General features: G+C 47.4%; 1 protein-coding gene across 1 annotated transcript in view; it reads right to left on the bottom strand.

Moving 5' to 3' along the window:
• The window catches only part of LOC146822490 (uncharacterized), a 144,089-nt gene that overhangs the window by 79,137 nt on the left and 44,710 nt on the right, over positions 1-20,242 (bottom strand). Inside the window, exon 2 of the mRNA XM_085613601.1 lies at positions 6,158-6,181. Within this exon, the coding sequence (XP_085469727.1) occupies positions 6,158-6,181 (24 nt within the window). The remainder of the gene's footprint in view (positions 1-6,157; positions 6,182-20,242) is intronic.

The raw sequence follows: 20,242 nt of genomic DNA, 5'->3' as shown, positions 1-20,242 counted from the left end.
GTCCTGGGAGTTAATAGTGAGCATTGATGTATTGGCAAAGGGCAGAGGAGGAAGAGAACCGACAGGGAGGGAGAGGCGGAGTTCTGTGTTTTCGATGGCGTTAGCCACCACCCCAATAGTTTTCTGTAACATACGATCAATTGCTGTCAGAGTGGGTAGTTGTTGATTTTGAACAGCTTTTTGCTTTGGTGCAGGGACAGATAACACAGGGTTATTCTTCCCCATTCTTTACGACTATGGATGGAAGAATAGATGTTATAGATGCAAATAGCAGCAGGCAAATAAATACAACACTATGTGTTACGCCAGAAAGATACTATAACATAATACGAAAGGAATAACCTATAAGCTATGATTGCAATATGTATGAATGACTGATCTACACTTGGTGCAATTTAAAAACTCGTCTATTATATTTAACTGATTTTAACGGCACAGGATCACAACACCAAGAGGAGTGGCCCGACCCGACCTCTTCCGGCCACTAACGGTCACAAACGGTCCAGCCCTTGTCCCGGGCTTCTCCGGGGATGTTCCCGCAACGCTCCCGCAACGCGGTAACACTGGGGTACTTAAATATTATTATCCTTAGAGGGCGTTACTCGTTCTCAGCCCAGGTGTGCTCAGTGGGGGAATCCTGGGACTTGGAGTCCGCCTCCGCTTTTCAGGCGTCGCTCTACAAGGGCCCAAAGTCCTAGATACAGGTTGGGAGCCCCACGTCACTCTTCCAAAGGCCACAGACAGAGGGAGAACGCGATAGTTCCAGGTAATTCAGCCAAACGACCTCCGCGCTGCGGCACCCGCAAAGCGGGTGCGGCGAGGTGAATTATCGGAGGTGAAGGAGTGGGCGTTGCTCGAACTCAGCCCAGGTGTGCCCAGTGGGGGAATCCTGGGACTTGGAGTCCGCCTCCGCTTTTCAGGCATCGCTGTACAGGGGCCCAAAGTCCTAGATACAGGTTGGGAGCCCCACGTCACTCTTCCAAAGGCCACAGACAGAGGGACAACGTGATAGTTCCAGGTAATTCAGCCAACCGACCTCCACGCTGCGGCACCCGCGAAGCGAGTGCGGCGAGGTCAATTATCGGAGGTGAAGGAGTGGGCGTTGCTCGAACTCAGCCCAGGTGTGCTCAGTGGGGGAATCCTGGGACTTGGAGTCCGCCTCCGCTTTTCAGGCGTCGCTCTACAAGGGCCCAAAGTCCTAGATACAGGTTGGGAGCCCCACGTCACTCTTTCAAAGGCCACAGACAGAGGGACAACGCGATAGTTCCAGGTAATTCAGCCAACCGACCTCCACGCTGCGGCACCCGCGAAGCGGGTGCAGCGAGGTCAACTATCGGAGGTGAAGGAGTGGGCGTTGCTCGAACTCAGCCAAGGTGTGCTCAGTGGGGGAATCCTGGGACTTGGAGTCCACCTCCGCTTTTCAGGCGTCGCTCTACAAGGGCCCAAAGTCCTAGATACAGGTTGGGAGCCCCACGTCACTCTTCCAAAGGCCACAGACAGAGGGACAATGCGATAGTTCCAGATAATTCAGCCAACCGACCTCTGTGCTGCTGCACCCGCGAAGCGGGTGCGGCGAGGTCAATTATTGGAGGTGAAGGAGTGGGCGTTGCTCGAACTCAGCCCAGGTGTGCTCAGTGGGGGAATCAAAAGGCATGCAGCAAGTCCAGAAGCAGGACGTGTGCTTTCAGAATCACTAACATGTATTAATGATTGTAAAAGCACACGTTATGTTTTTAGGCTTGCTGCATGCCTTTTTTTAATAGAGGGCGGCAGATTACGTGCTTTTAGAAAGTTTTCATGTTAATTACAGAACCCGACATACTACTACACAGGGCTGCACTTAACATAAAAACTTTCAAAAAGGCACACAATCTGCCGCACTCTTTTAACAAAAGGTGTGCAGCAAGCCTAAAAGCACAATGTGTGCTTCACACGTTGTTCTTTTGTGCTGGCTGCATTTATTTTCTTAATAGAGCACGGCTGCGAGCTGTTTGTGGAACATTGTGAAAATATTCCAGTTAACTGCAGCACCGTCATGGTCTGCAATTAACATAAATATTTTCACAATGGCCCACTATCAGCCCGCAGCTGCGCTCCGTTAAGAAAATACATGCATCAAGCCCAAAAGAACGACATGTAAAGCACACGTCCTGCTTTTGGACTTTGCCCTTCTTCTCTTAAAGGAGCGCGGCTGCGGGCTGATTGTGGGCCATTGTGAAAATATTTCTGTTAATTGCAGCGCACGACGGTGCTGCAGTTAACAGGAATATTTGCACAATGGTCCACAAACATCCCCCAGCTGCGCTGCATTAAGACGGAAAAACAGCAGCAAGTACAGGAGCCACCACAAGCCGAAAATTACCATTTTTCGTGCCGCTCCTGTTCTAAAAGCTGCGGCGCAAATGCTCTCTTGAGATGTGCTGTGGATGCGCGCTCCACACGCAGCACTGCACGCTCGGGGGATAAGACGCGCGCGCGGCCGTGCATGGTACTGGGAACACTGGTTACGACAATGTGATGGGCGCAGTCCACTCGTGTGATCTTGTATAAACCAATGGAGGTGTAACAAGGCGGGGGTGCGCGTGATGCAGCTCATTATTTATTGAAGCCTGGGCACACAGTGATTATGTGCAGTTGAAAATGGAATGACCAGGCGCAGTGCCAGAAACACGCGGTCTTAACATGGCACGGCACCCAAGCCCCTCAAATCCAGTCAGGTAAGATCAAAGGGGCGCAGCCCAGACTTGGAAAAACATTTCCAGTCATGTTGATATACATGTTTCTCTTCTACTGGAACGGGGAAGAGGGGCATATTTTGTCTACAACTAAACCTTTAACCAGGTCTCCAGCAAGCTTGTCCAATCAATCGAGCTCGGTGCCTGACCCGCAGCCACCGCTTTCACTTTCAGGACTGTGACCCCTGTTCAAAGAAATGGAGGGAGACTTTAAACAAGCATTTGCAATGTAATAAGACTTGCATTTACGCGAGACCTATTGCATTGCAAACGGGCGGGAGGGGGCAGGGGGCATAAAGGCACGGACAACAGGAGTGCTGGGAGGGGCGAGAACGAAAGGACTGCGGGAGGCGGGGAGTAAATTGAACTGGAAGTAAAGGAGCCAGTAGCCATGTAAGGATACAAATGACAGCATGGCCATCATAGGGAGGGACTAACAGGCCTATAAACCAATGGAAGGCAGCATTTAGTAAATGACACAAGCCAATGAAAAAGATGGGTGGGGAGTGGGTGTGGCTTCTCTCCCATACTCAACTACCCCAGATCAACCCCAGAGCAGCACTTGCGCTCTGGCTCAGGGCTCGACCTAAGAAGGGTTATTTTTCTAAATTGGTCAACAATGTTTTCTTTGAGTGTGTCATTTATGCCTTAGTAGTACCCTGTACTTAGTAGTACAAGGTACTACTATGTACAACAAATGCTAAGTAGTACCCTGTGATACGCCCAACTGCTCACCCACACTACCACAAAAAAGAACATTAGTATTATCTACTTTAGCCTCTGTAAACCAATTGGGGACCCACTGGCCTCTGCACAGTGTACTTCTTGTTAGTTCACTATATAGAAAGCCAGCTTCCTACAGAGACCTTCATACTATCACAGAGCCAATATTAAACAACCCAGCTTAGATTATCAATACCTCCGAGCGGCGTGTGTTCTATTTAGACAACACCCCTTTTTTGAATAAGAAAAAAGAGATGTTGTAAATTCCTCAGACAGGCTATTTGGCTTTGGCTAAATTTGATTTTTCCATTGCCACAGTTATTAAATTTCTTTCTTACTTTTTCTTTCTGATCACTGTGCACATGAGCACTACTACATTTACTTTCCTTTTCACTCTATTTGGAGCAACCAATATGGAGTAAATTGGATGTGTTCCTTTGGTAAATATAATGTTTATAACCTTATGATATATAAAAATTAATGTGACTGTTCAACTCAGTATTGTGACTCATTTATTGTTTGATCTTTGCTTCTTGCTCGCCCGCATTGCAAATTAAATGTTGCATCTTTGACCTGTGGAACCTTACTTTTTTACATCCCATATGCAATCCAGGTCCTAAGGGTTCTTTTGGGTTACCCCTGTAATTTGTAACAAAACCCAGTATCAGTGGGGCAGTTATTTTTCTATCTTTCTGAATTCGCGCATCTTGACTGACCCTTGACTGCGGTCAGTGTTTGAACAGTTAATGAATCTGTGCTATATTCACAGTGGGTCTAGGTGCTATGGAAAACAGAGACACACCAGAGGTAACCCGAGCTGGGCAGGCTTTGGTGTAAACTCAAGCACGGTGAGTCTGGGCGCTGTCTCTCACAGAGCGACAACAGGAAAATCCAGAGCACTTCAAGTTAAGACCCCGAGCAGAGTAGGTGAGGGTCCTATGTAGAGCAAAGTGGATCTAAGTGCTATTTGTAGCAGAGAGAGAACAAGAATATTAAAGGAACAATAAGTTAGGACCCAGAGCAGAACTTTGCACTATTTGCACATTTTCTCTGGCAACAGTTATTAATTTAATGAAGCCTTTAAACCAACCTGCCTTTTAATCGGTACTCCTCATTTTCGTTAATTTGTACTGTGGGCACTGTCTGTCCCCGAATCCGCCGCGGCTTGTGCCGTTTGCGCGGAGGGATTCGTGGCCTCTTTTTTCAACTTCTGCTTTTACTGGCTGGCTCAGTGGTCTAGTGGTCCCACGCTTCCTCCCCTCCTGCCTACTTAAAGCAGGAAAGGGCGCAGACGCGCGCAGCGGCACTCCAAAGGCAAGCCCGTCTGCGCCCGTCCATGCCAGACCGCCGCCAGCTGCCAGGACCCATGCCCATTTTATCTAAGCTTTGATAGGGAAGGAAACCGTCCACTTTAACTATGGCCAAACGGCGCTACTCCAGTGAAGAGCTAAAACCACTAAATATACCTCCTATCACTTTTAAACCTAAAAAACCTATTAGATACAGAGGTGCAAATTGCCTGCACCTAAATTATCCTCAAGGAACCCACGACCTCCTCCACTTCTCAAGTAAAGAAAACTAGGAAGCCCTTTGATACCTCTAAACAATTAAAAGGGCTCTATCTCAATTCCCGGTCGATCCCTAAGCATGCATTGGAATTATGGAGTCTTCTGGATTCTGAAAAACCAGACATTTGTTTTATAACAGAAACATGGCTCCATGAGCCGGCTTCCCCTGATGAGGCTACCGCATTTCCATTTCAATACCACTTAAGTAGACTAGATGGAGTTGTTAGTAGAGGAAGGGGGATAGGAGTGACCTCCAGAGACGAATTTGAAATTATTACGTTAGACTCTTGTATTACCGAAAAAGCAGAAATACTTATTTTTAAAATCGTAACTCAATCAACCGGAACATGGAGAGGGGCCCTAGTCTATAGAACCCCATGTCAAAAAACAAACTTTGTAAATCATCTACTTGAACTAATCGCCTGTCAGGACTTCAAAGTATCTAGACCTCTCTGTCTGTTCAACATGTCTACAATCAGCAATTTCATGCTTACCGAAGGTAAAGGCTATTACCTGGAAGGAAGCTTGGAGATTGAACTACTCCAAGATGGCCGACAATGCACGAAGAGTGCAGTTCTAGTCTTCCTCTTCAAGCTGAGTTACGTGAGGCGCTCGCAATGGAACGTTGATGCACTTCACCTGAACTCTTGACGGAAGCGCACGCATATCAAGTATCTCGTGTTTAGTTAGTTAGTTTAGTCAGGTTATCGCCGAGTCCGTCGGGCTTTCGGTTGTGAGTTCTACAGTTATTCTTAGTGAAAAACGACTACGAGTTCAGAGCAGTTATTTCTCTTTCATGTGAACGCCTTCCTTCAGAACTCATGCGCACATCGCTACTGTGGAGAACGCTACTTCTTGAATCCTGCGCTATTGAAGGAAGACGCTACCTCGTCGAGTGTATAGTGTCTGAGGAGGCGGAAAACTCACAAGGCTTCTTCATCCACTTAGTTCAACAGAAATGAATGCTGAAACACATCAGGCAGAGTACTAGTCTCTTGTACGAGATACCGCAATTGAAAACTAGAAACCAGCTGCAGCGAGAGCTAAGTACCCAAATAATGTTTGTGAATGTAGAAGAATAGTTATATAATTTCAGACATTCAAGTAAAGTCTACATGAGTTAATACTTACCAACTGATTCCTCTCGATGTTCACCTGTGGAGGTAAGAAAATGAGAAAAAGATTATAATAGGAATAAGGGTCAGTACACATAATAACAAGAAATTATAGACAACAGAGTAGGTAGAAATAAAGGTTAACTCAGTGTATGTTTCTTGATTATAACAGAAGTTCATCACACAATAAGAAATGGCTATTTAACGGTAGCAGAACGCATGAAGACATTTTGAAGAGAAGCAAGGCCTAAGGTTATCTTGGTACGTGGGTTGGATCTAGAAGGGAAATTAGAGTTAAAATAACACTTGTGCTAAATTACTGTTTTGGGTTACAGAGCAAACGGCCGAGCTGGGAACATTAGGTGATGAAGAAACAGAAGGCTGGAAGCAGATAACCGCAGGCAGTCTCTTTGTCTTCTTATTTATTTTATCCACTTCCCCTTCCCCCCTTGGGAGATTCTGCTTGGTATTTATAAAACATTACCTGGAGAGCTCCTCGGAGGGGCATCGGGAAAAGGCATCTCTGTTCCTGCGCAAGTACTGGAAGCACCTGACATCGCCCCACATGAATTAGCTGCAGATAACTTTATCCTCATTGGTGATTTTAATTACCATGCAGAGTTATTATGAGACCCCAACACCAATCAGGTGGTAATGAATCTGGAGACGTTGGGTCTGGTCCAAATGGTGGTGGGACCCATTCATCAAGCTGCCCATACTTTGCAATTGTTATTTACAAATTCAACTAAACTTAGAGTAGAGCAACCTTCACCCCTACTCTGGTCCAACCACACTTATAAAGTTTGTATAGCCATAGGTACCTTAAAACAATCGTCCTAATAATGATTTTACCTGGATCAGGCCATCGCGTAAAGTCACTGAAGCAACATTCTAAGCTCACTTTAACCACCAGTCTGTTTCCCATACAGAGAACACAGACCAGGAAGCAACAGCCTTTGAAGACGCAATTACACTGACCCTGAACAAAGGGGCACTGTTGTCAAGGGTTAAGGTCAAGGCCAAATCGTCGCTCTGGTTTACATCAGCATTAAAAATTGATAAATTGTCCAGCAGGACTGCTGAACGTCAATGGAGGAAAACAAAGACACAAGAGGATCATATAAAATATAACCAGATTCATTGCATCTATCTAAATAACATCAAACAGGCTAAAAAGATGTATCTGACTAACAGGGTCAACAATGCGGTAAATTCCAATAAAGAGCTCTATAAAATATTAAAGGAGTTTACCACTCCTCACACCGACCAGCACATCTACAGCCCCAAGCAAGAATGGGTAGACACACTCTCCTCCTTCTTTGATTAAAAGGTCAAAGCTATATACATGTTTTTCCCTCATCACAGCATTAATAATGTAGACCCTCATCCAGCCATTAACAGGCATCCTACCTTGCCTTTATAATTGGAATTTAAAGCAGTTACTTGAGAAGAAGTCTCCGTAGCCCTAGCCAAGATCAAATCAGGTTCCCCAGTAGACCCTCTCCCACCCCGTTCCTGCACAAACATAGCCCCTCTTCTTATAACTAAACTTATAGAGATATTCAACATGTCACTAGATCAGGCCCCGGTCCCTACTAGATGGAAAGCAGCACAAGTTAAGCCAATTCTAAAAAAGCCTGTATCAGACCCAACGCTACCAGGCAACTACCGTCCTATATCACTGCTGCCATACTTTGGAAAGGTACTTGAGTCCTTGGTCAATAAACAGCTTACCGCCCATTTGGATAACCACAGACTTCTCGACCCATCGCAATCAGGGTTTAGGGCGGCACATAGTACCGAAACAGCAGTGGTAGAGGTTGTTGACAATATCAGGCTGGCCCTGGACAACAGGGAATCAGCCATGCTGGTCCTTTTGGATCTGTCAGACGCTTTCGACACCATCTCCCACAGCATTTTAGAACAACAGCTTTGGGAGATGGGATTCAGGGGAAGGGCCCTGTACTGGTTCAAGAACTATCTAATGAACCGTACAACCACAGTACAAATAGGTTCCCTGGCCTCATGTAGTAGGTCTGTAAGCATAGAAGTTCCTCAGGGCTCTATCCTGAGCCCTATGCTTTTCAACCTCTATGTAACACCTTTGGCCAGGGTAATCAGGTCCTATGGCTTTGAGGCAGTGTCATACGCTGATGACACTCAGCTGTTAATCACGTTTCGTCCTGACCCTACAGACACAATGACCCGTTTTAAAAATGGTATGTCCCATATTAACAACTGGATGGGCAATAACAATTCTACAGCAGGAGCGGAGGCGAGGATTATGCATTTCTTTCCTCACATTTATTCAACAGCAAGTTCAAAGAAACTGAAAAACATGACATAGAACTACGACTCCCATGAACCTCGGGAGTAACCATGGCCACCAACAGTCCAATCATAAGAGGTAGTGAAGTCCATATACAGTTGCTGCAATCGTAGCCCGCCTCTTTCTTCACTGCTGGCCAGTCAGTTAAGTCTCTTCACTCCTTTCATGGTGGTTTGGGGATTTTGGCTTGGTGGGCTGCTTTGGCGGTTATATAGTGGTTTGTTGCCTGTATTGCCTTGCTCCGCTTTACCTGCGGTCTCCATTAGCGGCCCGAGCGCGTTATTTTTTGATTCAGCGCGGGTGCGCTAGGTGGCGCTGTTTCGCGCCTTCGCCGCATCTCCTCACTCCACAGCACCGGTTGCGCCGCTGGTGGGCTAGCTGCGCTGAGGAATCAGAGCGGCCTCCCGCTCGTGCCTGGATTCCCTCTCCCCCTCGCCTGACACCAACGCGGGTGGTAAGTCTGACGGGCTAAGCCCTTTGGATATTTGCATATTTGCCGGTTCCCGGCTCCTGCTTGATCTCGCCTGTGAGTGACAGCTTCTTTGGACACTGGCGAGGAGGTGGGCCCCCCTTAACTAGATTGGGGCATTTTTTCTGAGTGTCCTCGCCTCCTTTTGAACGTGCACTCTCAGCTTGAACATGACTACACCCCCTCTTTATCCTCTGAGGAGGATCGGTTCCCCCAGGCGCGCAGACCTGCAGATATGGACAGGCTCCTCTCTTCGGCCATTGCCCAGGCACTTGCCCCTTTGCAGGAAAGCGTTGACCAACTGTCCGCCCACGTTTTCAAGGGCACTGGAATACTGGGGGGACGGGCCTAGCGGTGTGCTTCTCGTTCACCCGCGCAAGGCACCTAAGCGTGACGTGGGGCACCTCGAGGGCTTCAGTCGTCTGGCGGAAGTCTTCCAGTAGAGTGCGCGCATGCTTCGTGATGCACCCTACCGGGAGGAGTAGTTGTCCGGAGATACTGGCAACGATGGCGCCACAGATTTCGACCCCGAGGAGGGGTTACCCGAGATGGGGGAGGTGGAATGTGAAGATGATGGGGATTCCTCAGACGGGTCAAGGCCCTAACAGAGCCCAAGCCAAACGAAACAAAGGATGGCAGGATGGTCGCCAAGGGACCTTCTACCCCTCCCGGGGTGGCAGAGGGAAGAACAGCCGAGGCCGGGGAGGCATCCACAACAACTCCGGTGGATACAACGGTAAGCATTGCTTTGTTATCCCCGGTTCAGTTGGTGGGGGAGAATCTCCCTGTTCTCTAACAAGTGGGCAGAGATCACCTCAGACCCTTAGGTGCTAGAAACTGTCAGAGGGTTTCACATAGAGTTCTACGGGACGCCAGTACAAAGTGTCAGACCCCGGCTGATGGTGTTTTCTTCACAGGACGAGTCTCTTATAGACCAAGAAGTACAAGATCTTTTGTCAAAAGGGGCAATTTGCCTTACAGAGCTTCATCCCACAGGTTTCTTAAGCAACATCTTCTTGGTGGAAAAGAAGGAAAAAGGCTATCGGACGGTTATCAACCTCAGGGCCTTCAACGAATGGCTAGTTTATCGCCACTTCAAAATGAAGGGGATTCATCTCCTCAGGGATCTTCTTTTGCAGGACTATTGGTTGGCGCGTCTGGATCTCAAGGACGCCTACCTCTCGGTTCCCATTTTTCCCCCACACTGCAGGTTCCTCCATTTTCAGTGGAGAGCACAGGTTTTCAAGTTTCAGACCCTGTCTTTTGGCCTGTCCTCGGCCCCATGGTGCTTTATGAAGCTCCGGTGGTGGAGCAGCTACGGACTATGGCCATTCGGTTGATCATTTACCTGGACGACATTCTGTTGATGGATCAATCTAGAACGCAACTGCTCACCCACTTAGAGATCACAATCTCTATCCTTCAGAACTTGGGGTTTACCATCAATCGACAGAAGTCAGACTTAGTCCCACAGCAGAGCATGACCTTTTTGGGCATCAGGATAGATTCCAGAGCGGCGACCCTGAATCTCCGGCAGCAGAAGATTCTCAAAATCAAGAAGGAATTGAGGATGGTCCTCAGGAGGTACAGGATCTCCTTGCGGCACCTGGCCGGGATAGTTGGCTTGTTATCTTCCTCGATTCAGGCCATCATTCCGGGACCCCTGCACTACCGAGCACTTCAGAGGCTGAAAGCGTCCCATCTGTGGAGGGGTGTTACCTACTCTCAGTTAGTCTCTCTGACTCAGGAGACCAGGACGGAACTCCAGTGGTGGATCGATTACATGGAGGCTTGGAATTGGGTCGCAGCAGGATCTTGTGATAGAGTCGGACGCCAGTCGCCTGGGATGGGGAGCCAGATGCGGTTTGACCTCCGTAGGGGGCAAGTGGACGGAGGAGGAACTTTCCTTTCATATCAACTGTCTGGAGCTTCTGGCGGGCTCCTTTGCTATTCGGTCCTTTACGAGGGACAAGGTGTCTTGCTGTGTGCTCCTCCGGATGGACAACATGATGGGGGTGCAATGAACCGCTTAGGTGGCACGCGGTCCAAGGCTCTAGCGGAACTAGCCAAGGACTTCTGGCATTACTGCCTTTAACGTCAGATTTCGGTGACGGACGAATACCTCCCTGGAACACAGAACTCGGTTGCGGACTGGAACTCCAGGCACTTCCGGGATGCCAGCGATTGGAGGCTGGATTCAGCAGTCTTCGAAACACTGATGGACACTTGGGTCCCCTGCCAAGTGGATCTTTTCGCTTCCAGATGGAACGCCCAGCTCCCCAGATACTTCAGCTGGAGACCGGATCCCGGGGCGGAGGCGGTGGATGCTTTCCTTCAGAACTGGTCGTCGATGATGGCTTACACCTTCCCTCCATTCTTGTTCATTCAGCGTGTGGCGGCGCAGGTTCGTCGGCAGAAGGCCTCAATAATCCTGATTACACCGATTTGGCGATCTCAAGCGTGGTTCCCTTCTCCCCTAGAGCTGGCTTGGGACTCTCCGAATCGTCTGCCATTGTTCGACGGAGTCCTATCGGACCCCCTGGGCCATCCTCATCCCTTAGTTCTCCAGGACCATCTTCATCTTATGGCGTGGAGGATTTCAGGCGACGTTGGTCGGACAAGTCACTTTCGCAGGATCCTGAATTCCTCATCCAGCAGGCATGGGCCCCGGGGACCATCAAGAGATACAAATGAGCCTGGAGGCGATGGGTACGTTGGTGTATGAAGAAACACCTGGATCCCGTGGGCTCCAATGTTTCGGATGTAGTCAACTTCTTAGCGGAGCTTTTTCAGGAAGGACTGGCTTATTGCACCATTAACTCCTTCAAATCGGCCATTTCGGCAGACCATGTTCCAGTCAACAACACTCCAGTTGGGGAGCACCCCTGGGTGAGTAAGCTCCTGAAGGGCATTAGGATTTCTCGGCCCCCTTTGGCTCGTTATGCAGGCCTTTGGGATGTCAACCTGGTCCTACGTTTACTGTTATCCTGGCAGGACAATCAATATCTGTCCAGAAAGGAAATGTCGGCAAAACTGGCAATGCTGTTTTGCCTCATTTCGTGTAAGAGGGCGTCAGATGTAAGAGCCCTAGATCTTACCGGAAGAATTTTTACCCCGAAAGGGGTTACCTTCAACATATTGAGGAGAACCAAAACGAGTACAAGGTCAGTAACTTATCCTGCTTTCCCTGATTCCCCGAAGTTGTGCGTTGTCAGATGCCTGAAGGCCTATGAGGATATGACATTGAAGGTACGGCCTCCGGGTGAGCAGCAACTCCTGATTGACATTAAGAAACCGTTCAAGGCGGTATCCTCGCCGACCATTGCAAGATGGGTCAGGTGGATAATGACAGAGGATGGTATTAACACTAGCGAATTTGGTGCACACTCTACCTGGGTGGCAATGGCTTCCAAGGCTATTCAGGTAGGGGGTAGATTGGAGGACATTATGAATGCGGCGGATTGGTCTTCAGATTCAACTTTTAAAAAGTTCTACTTTAAACCAATACATCAGGCAGCTGCATTGGTGGTAAGTAAGCTTTAAAGATGCATAATCCTCGCCTCCGCTCCTGCTGTAGAAGGAAAGTTTCAATTCTAATAAGGAGGCGGAGGCGAGGCGGGGATTATCCCCCCCGGGCAAGTGATACATATGCCTCCAGCCCTAGGGGACCTTTCGCAGTATCTCTAAGGATGGACCGGGTCCAGAGATTGTCGTACCAGGGAAGTAACTTCTTAGTCTTCTTATGACCTTGGATCTCAGTGATGTACGATGCATTGTTATGTATATATTTTTTCTATGCTTGGTTTCTGTATCGTGTTATTGCATTATCGTGAGATAGTATGCTTTGTGGCTTGTTGCTTTTACTGGATTATAGAATTGTCTTATTACCATAGGCATTCTGGTTTGGTTTTGGTCTGTGTTGAGGTTTCATAAACAGTCATCAATATCTTCTCAATATCCTCCTAGGTTCTGACTCCAAGGCGGAATAGGACCCACAGGGCTAAACTTCCTGCAGCAGAGAAAGAGGAGGGACCACGATTGCAGCAACTGTATATGGACTTCACTACCTCTTATGATTGGACTGTTGGTGGCCATGGTTACTCCCGAGGTTCATGGGAGTCGTAGTTCTATGTTATGTTTTTCTGTTGCTTTGAACTTGCTGTTGAATAAATGTGAGGAAAGAAATGCATAATTCTCGCATCCGCCTCCTTATTAGAATTGAAACTTTCCTTCGTGAGAACTAGGAAATTTCTCATTTACTGCTCAATGACAGCAAGACAGAGATCATCCTGTTTGGTAGGGCCGAAGAGTACTGGTCCAACGATTGGTGGCCCGAGCGATGGGCCCATGCCCATCCCCTAAACAAGCAGTGCGCAATCTCGGAATAACGATTGACAATAAGTTGTCAATGAAATATCATGTAAATCTTGTAATAGGCACTTGCTATGGGATTTTGGGGAAATTACGCAAAATCTTTCAATGGATTCGAATTGAATCCAGAAAACCATTGGTAGAGGGACTTATTGTAAGTCGCCTGGACTATGGGAATGCCTTATTAGCCTCCATAAATGAAGATCTACACTAAAAACTTCAGATCTTGCAGAACACGTTTGCCAGACTAATTTTAAATCTCCCATCGAGAGCCCCATCAGCCCCCAGTCTGAGGATTCTTCACTGGCTCTCGGTAAAAAAGAAAGGTTGTTTTCAAACTCTATGTCTCACCCACAAGAGCATACACGGAACTGGACCTAGTTACTTAGCTAAACAAGCATTTGCAATGCAATAGGTCTCACATTTACGCGAGTTTAAGGTACTGGCATTGTAAACGACAATTGCTTTTATTTATGTTTTACAAACCAAAACATAAATAAAAGGCATTGTCATTTACAATGCCAATAGATCAAACTCACGTAAATGCGAGACCTATTGCATTGCAAATGCTTGTTTTTCTAACTGCCAGCCCTGCTGCACGCTGCTGTACGGCATGGCTATAAGACATTGACACTGCCAATGGCTCTTGAGTAGGCGTGACCTATTGGCTTTGCCAAAGCTTGTTATATGTTGAGGTCGCTTGAAATTACAGCCATCGGTTTGTTGCTCTTCTGAATCAGAGGGGATTTCTTTATCCTTCTTTTCTTTAGGACAGTATTTCAGAGAAGGCTCTACCGCCCAGTGGGGTTCCTTTAAATGTGGGGTGGCTAATCAAGAGTGGAGCAGCTCTGGATCTGAGCTTCCCCCATTAGGTGCAAATCTTGGCTTTACATTGTAAAACCGGTGGTCCTGTACCCCGGATTGCTCAGTAGGCAACGCGGCAAACTGTGAATGAGTCTCTTCTAGCACTAGGAGGTTAGCGCCTTGAGTGCAGGAGTATGCGTTGCATTGTCTCAGGTTAGCACATGGCTAGCTATAGCATTCTAGATTCATCGTGGTGCAGTGTATAGCACACTAAACAAAATGAGCTGGGTCTACATGCTTTTGTCACCTACTTGTGCGCTGCTCTTATCATCCATCTCAATTGAATGAAAGGCGGAGTCAGCCCTCAGTCTGATCACACTTCTCCGCAACAGGTGCTCAACCCCTACGCTACCTTGCAAGCCTTTCTGATCAAGCGTAATGTGTTTGTCATGGGGCATCTCGATATGCCAGCCAACTTCCTGTGAGGACAGACGCTTTCAACTCATTTTCTAAAATATTACTCGGGAGGTGGTCTAAGGTAGCACACCTGGGACATGGAAATGATTTACTGTTGAAAAACTGTTTCCTGAAAGTAATTAGGGTTAGCACATCTGCAAACACCATGAGATGGGTAGACTGGTACAACTTAAAATTAGTTATGGTGGTATTTATGTAATGTAAACTTAGATTAGTGTGGTGGAGCTATGAACAGAAACGGAATGGAAGGGACATCGTTGACTTAGAAACGATACAGTGACACACCGAGACAGTGAAGGTTAGCAAACCTGCGAACCCTACAAGTTAAAGGATTTTCCATCTGAAAATGCATAGCTTCGTCATCTGTAAAGGCATACCGTCGTACACCTGTTTTCAGAAATGTGAACACAGTGCGTCTTTACTTCTAAGCCGCACACGTTGAGACAAAATAGTTTAAGGGCGACGACCAGATGACTCCATGTCAGTGGACCACAATGGAGCCTGTCTTAAATGTAATTTTATGAAACACTGCTTTTTAGTTTTTTTAGATAAACCGATAAAATTCAAGTGTATAGAAAGATCTCTGATGGTGGCGCATGACCCGCTGAGCAATCCATGCTAAGCGATGCACACGATCTGCATACAATGCGCCTGCAGGAGATTTCGTTTAGAGGCTGCATTTAAAGTCCTCTTCCAGTATTTAAGCATTCATCCTAGCCGCATCCGCAGCTGGTAGCGCCTCCGCACAGGAGTCATAGGTGCCGTCAAATACTTTGGGGCGATTTTCTTTGGCTCAACAAGAATTATTGCAGCCTCTAACATACTGAATGTGCCCTGTGCCCAGTACAACAGCACTGTATGCTCTAGCGATCAGAAGGTTTGCAGTAGAACCAGGAAATTAAAGTAAGAGTCCCGGCTTCTTCATGCGCCGACACTGTGATCTAGGGTAAATTACATATCTTGGTACAGCAGGCGGAACTGAACACTTATTGTGTCCAGACTGAACAGGTACAAGTTAAAGTCTGAAAAGTGAGCAAACCCATCACCAAAGAAACAAGCTCCTTGTCTGTTAGCTGGCAATGGCGGTCGCTTGTTTGTATCTGCAGCGCACCCTGCACGCTTTCACTTTATGAAGCAAGTGGTGTGAAGGACTGCAGCTGTTCTTCAAGTGAAAGCGCTTATTGTGCCCTGCAAATACAAACAATCGACTGCCATTGTCCCGGCTCAATAAACAACAAGCATTTGTTTACGAGGCCGGGGACACTGAGAAGATGAAGTAGTCCGAAAACGAAGGAGATACCAACCTACAGCGTAACTAAACTGTAGTTAGTCGGTGCTGCTTCCAACAAAACGGAAGTGACATATTGCATGGCTAGCCAATAGTGAGACACTTTAGCAGATCAAAGCAAGAGTGAACCAATGTCAAGCGGCAGGCGGGATTACCCTCCCTATTCTGTTTACTTCAGGTCTTGCGACAGCGTATGCGCTATCTAGGCTCGACCTAAAAACTAAACTGGTATCAGCCAGGTAGACTCCTAAGATCTAGCACAAAACATCTCCTCACTCCGCAACGAATTCGCATGGCAAGAAACGGAGGCAATCTTTTTCTTTTCTTGCCCCCTAACTTTGGAATAAGCTCCCGTCTCATCTTCTTTCCATCTCTGATCACAAGCTTTTTCGGAGGGAACTAAAAACCTGGTTATTCGGCCATCAATAATGTTGTTCAGATCTGATTCCCAGCCTATATGTAGTCTTCGCAAGCGCCATGAGACCTTTCAGGTGATTTGTGCGCTTAATAAATTCCTCTGACTTGACTTGACTAGATGCTACCCAGAGCATCGGGTCTAGGCGCTAGTCCACTGCACAGCAAGCATATGCGCTATGCTCAGCACAGTGGGTCTAGGGACTATCTATAGCAGAGGGGATATAGGAATATTAACGGCATCATAATAAGATATGACCCAAAACAGAAGACATGTAGAGGCCATCTAGGAGCAGCAGGTCTAGGTGCAAACTATAGTGGCGCCAGTGCATGGGCTAGGAAGAACACAGTGATTCTAGGCACTATGGAGGGCAGAGCGACACCAGGAATAACCAGAGCAGGGCGGGCATAGGTGATATTTTAAACACTATGGGTCTGGGCACTCTTTCTCTCTCTCACACAGAGCGACAATAGGAATATCCAGAACACTGAAAGTTACAACCCCAAGCAGAGCGGACGACGGTCCTATGCAGAGCAAAGTAGATCTAGGTACTATCTATAGTAGAGAGAGAACAGGAACATTAATGGCACAATAAGGTATGACCCTGAAAAGAACAGATGTAATTGACATCCAGAGCAGCAGGTCTAGGCGCTACCCATAGCGGAGCGAGTGCAGAGGCTATGAAGAACACAGTGGGTCTAGGCGCTACCCATAGCGGAGCCAGTGCAGGGGCTTTGAAGAACACAGTGGGTCTAGGCGCTACCCATAGCGGAGCCAGTGCAGGGGCTTTGAAGAACACAGTGGGTCTAGGCGCTACAATCAGCAGGGTGAGTCTGGGAAGAACTCAGAACAGAGAGAGTGCCAATGACATTAATGAGGCAATGTGTGGACTGTAGGGCCGTAGCAGGGTGGCTGTTATTAGAAGAAGAGCTGTGGCGGTGTCTAGGCGCTATCAATAATATATCGACTTGGTGTTATCATGAACTGAGTGAATTTAAATGTCATCAGGAAGGAGATTAATCAAAACATTGATTGACAAGAACGCAGAGTCATCTCAGCATTATTAGTAATGGATGAGTTAAGTGGGCCTGATCAATAAATTGACTGGCTTTACACTGAGGGATGCTGTATCCAAAATTCACTCAGTAAAATTAACTACTCTACCTGCAAATTACAGGCTCTATTTTGTCATTTCAGGGATGATATCACATTAAGGAGCTGAGTTGTGTTTTTGTTTAATGTTTAATGACACTAGGGGTGAGGTGCCATGTAATATAATTTGCTATGATGCCACTGTAGGAAAGTGCCCATTTTTCATGGTTACCCCCCCACTTTTTGCCTCATATTTGAAGCACTTATACAGAGTGTGCATTGGGTCCCTGCCAATCAGGTTCCCAGTGCCTGTGTTCTTTCCCGAAACTGTACCTTTGTTTCCAGAATTGGCACAACTCTGGCCTACATGCAAGTCCCTTGTAAAAGGTACCAGTGGGGCCAGGGGCCATTGCAGACTGTGTGTTTTAGTGAGATCAAAACTTAAGAGTCGACATGGGCCACATTCCTGTGTGCCATGCCACGACAAACTGCCTGTAGCATAGGTATGGCACCCCTCTAGCAGGCCTCACAGCCCTAAAGCAGGGTGCACTATACCACAGGTGAGTGCATAGCTGCAGAAGCAGTATGCCCCTACAGCGTTTAAGTCCATTCTTAGACAATGTAAGTGCAGTAACGTATTATTTAGTACATGGTCTGGGAGTTTCTCATTACGTGCGCCACAGCTCCATGCTGGCTTTACTGAATGCGAAGTAGTTTGGTATCAAACGTATCAGCGTAATAAACCCACACTGATGCCAGTGTTGGATTTATTACAAAATGCACTGAGAGGGCATCTTAGAGATGCCCTCTAAAAAACAACCAACTCAACAGTGTGCCACTGACTGGTCTGCACCAGACTGCCACACACAGACTTGTTTCTGGCACTCTAAGGTGGGAGCCCTTGTGTTCTCATGGGTCAGGAACAAAGCCAGCTTGGGGTGCAGGTGCTTCTCGCCAAACAGGAACAGCATTTTGGGCGGTGAGCCTCAAAGGCTTTCTGCCTTTTGTTATGCTGACCAGGGCCTCTTCAGCTAGTGGAGATGCCCGCCCACCTGACCAAGCCCCACTTTTGGTGGCAAGGTCGGCGGGAAAATTAGTAGCCAGGAGGGGTGTGTCTCCTCTCTGCCAGGACCACCCCTACGGTGCCCTAGACCAAGGTGACCGCCCTCCTTTGAAAATCATCCATCTTGGATGGAGGGATTTTAGCCAATCAGATTAGGGGATGCCCCCTCCTCACAGGGAGGGGCATTCAAATTGTGTAGTCACTATAAAGGTAAGTAGCCCACTGGCTACTATCTGCCAGTGCTAGTAACGCCCCTAAATTCAGTATTTAGGGGTACCCCTGAACCTTGGTCCTCAGATTCGATGGACCAAAGAAGAAGACAACCGTTGTCGGACCAGGAACTGAACCGCTGCAGAAAGAACTTGGCCAGAACCCTGCCACTTGCAACCGTTTCGACAACTGGACCTGCTGTCCTCCTAGAAACCCAGCAAGACCTCCAACAGACCTTTCAACCTTCGCCAAAGTACCAAGAACCTCCCTTTGGACTAGATGCTTTAGTCCCTGGCGTTCGCCAGTACAGGAACCGCAGCAGCTGAGGACCGGAACTTGTGTTGAAGTGACTCACTGTTGCAAAAGAACCATAAGACTGTAGTGGTAGAGAACAGGCACTTGTGTCGAAGTGACTCTGTCCTGAAAAAAGAAAGCACCACAGGTGGGCAGCCTCCACAACTTCGAGGGATCCTCTCGGCCCAATGACCCAAGCTGTTCACAGCTCCATGCCCAAGAGCCTGTACCCTCCTGTAAGTGGCCCTGTCAACCTCCACCTGCACCGCCTGTACGACCGCTGCCTCTCCGTGACGGTCCAACGATGGCGAAACTCACCCATTGCCTGGGCATCTCCACGACCGGTGGGTTGGCGGTGCCTACACTCGATGTAAAGTAACCTGCTGACGGAGACCGCGACGGTTACTGTGTTGGCGGTATACTGAATCCTATCCTGCTTCATTGCTCTCCGCTGACCACGAGGGTAAATATCATTGCCGGTATCGACCGCTGTGGCATAGATACTGAAACCCGCACCTTTGAAGGTGCCGCCAGTCCCCCCTCGACTGACATTGTGCCCAGTGTTGGTCCTAAACCCTCGGGGACTGGAAGAGTGAGTTCAGTTCTTACCTGCCAACGCTTATAACTGTTTTCTTTCCATAGGATTGCATTGCCTTGCCAATCTATTGCATACAAAAGCTTAAATTGTACTATTGCAAAGTTCTATCGTTTTCAATCCAATACAAACATATTCCTATTCCCTGTAAAGATTTGTTCACTGCCTTGCAAAACAATTACGACTCATTTTTGAAGAGTATTTGCTACTTTTAAAACTGTACTTACTTGCAACTGAGTTTGCTTAGTTCTGGGAATAAAATAACAAAGTAATACTTTTTCATACACAACAATTGGTTGGATTCAGTCTTTGAGTGTGGGCTATCATTTCTAGCCTGAGTCTGTACAATAAATGCTTCACACAGCCCTCTGATAAGCCTAACTGCTCGACCACACTATCACAAATAGAGCTTTTACTAATATCAACTTAAGCCTGTGGGGTTCCACTGGACATTGTGCACACTATATCTTACTTTGGTGTATTATTGGAGTCAGCTTACTAAAGCCACCCATTATGGTGTTTTTCTACTGAGAATTTGACACAATTAAGTGTAAGAACTGGAATATTTATAGCTGTGGCTTCACAGCAAAAGGCTTTTTCTTAAGTGCAGTGCAGAATACCCGTGCCCTATATGCTTCTGGGGGCAGAGTGACCCCGGTCGGTTAAAGGTGAGTCACTGCAGAGTACAAGGGGC

The sequence above is a fragment of the Triturus cristatus genome, chromosome 6, assembly GCF_964204655.1.
Source record: "Triturus cristatus chromosome 6, aTriCri1.1, whole genome shotgun sequence".
NCBI classification, from domain to species: Eukaryota; Metazoa; Chordata; class Amphibia; order Caudata; family Salamandridae; genus Triturus; species Triturus cristatus.
Note: the sequence above shows the minus strand (reverse complement) of the source record. Positions and strands in the feature narration are given on the sequence as shown.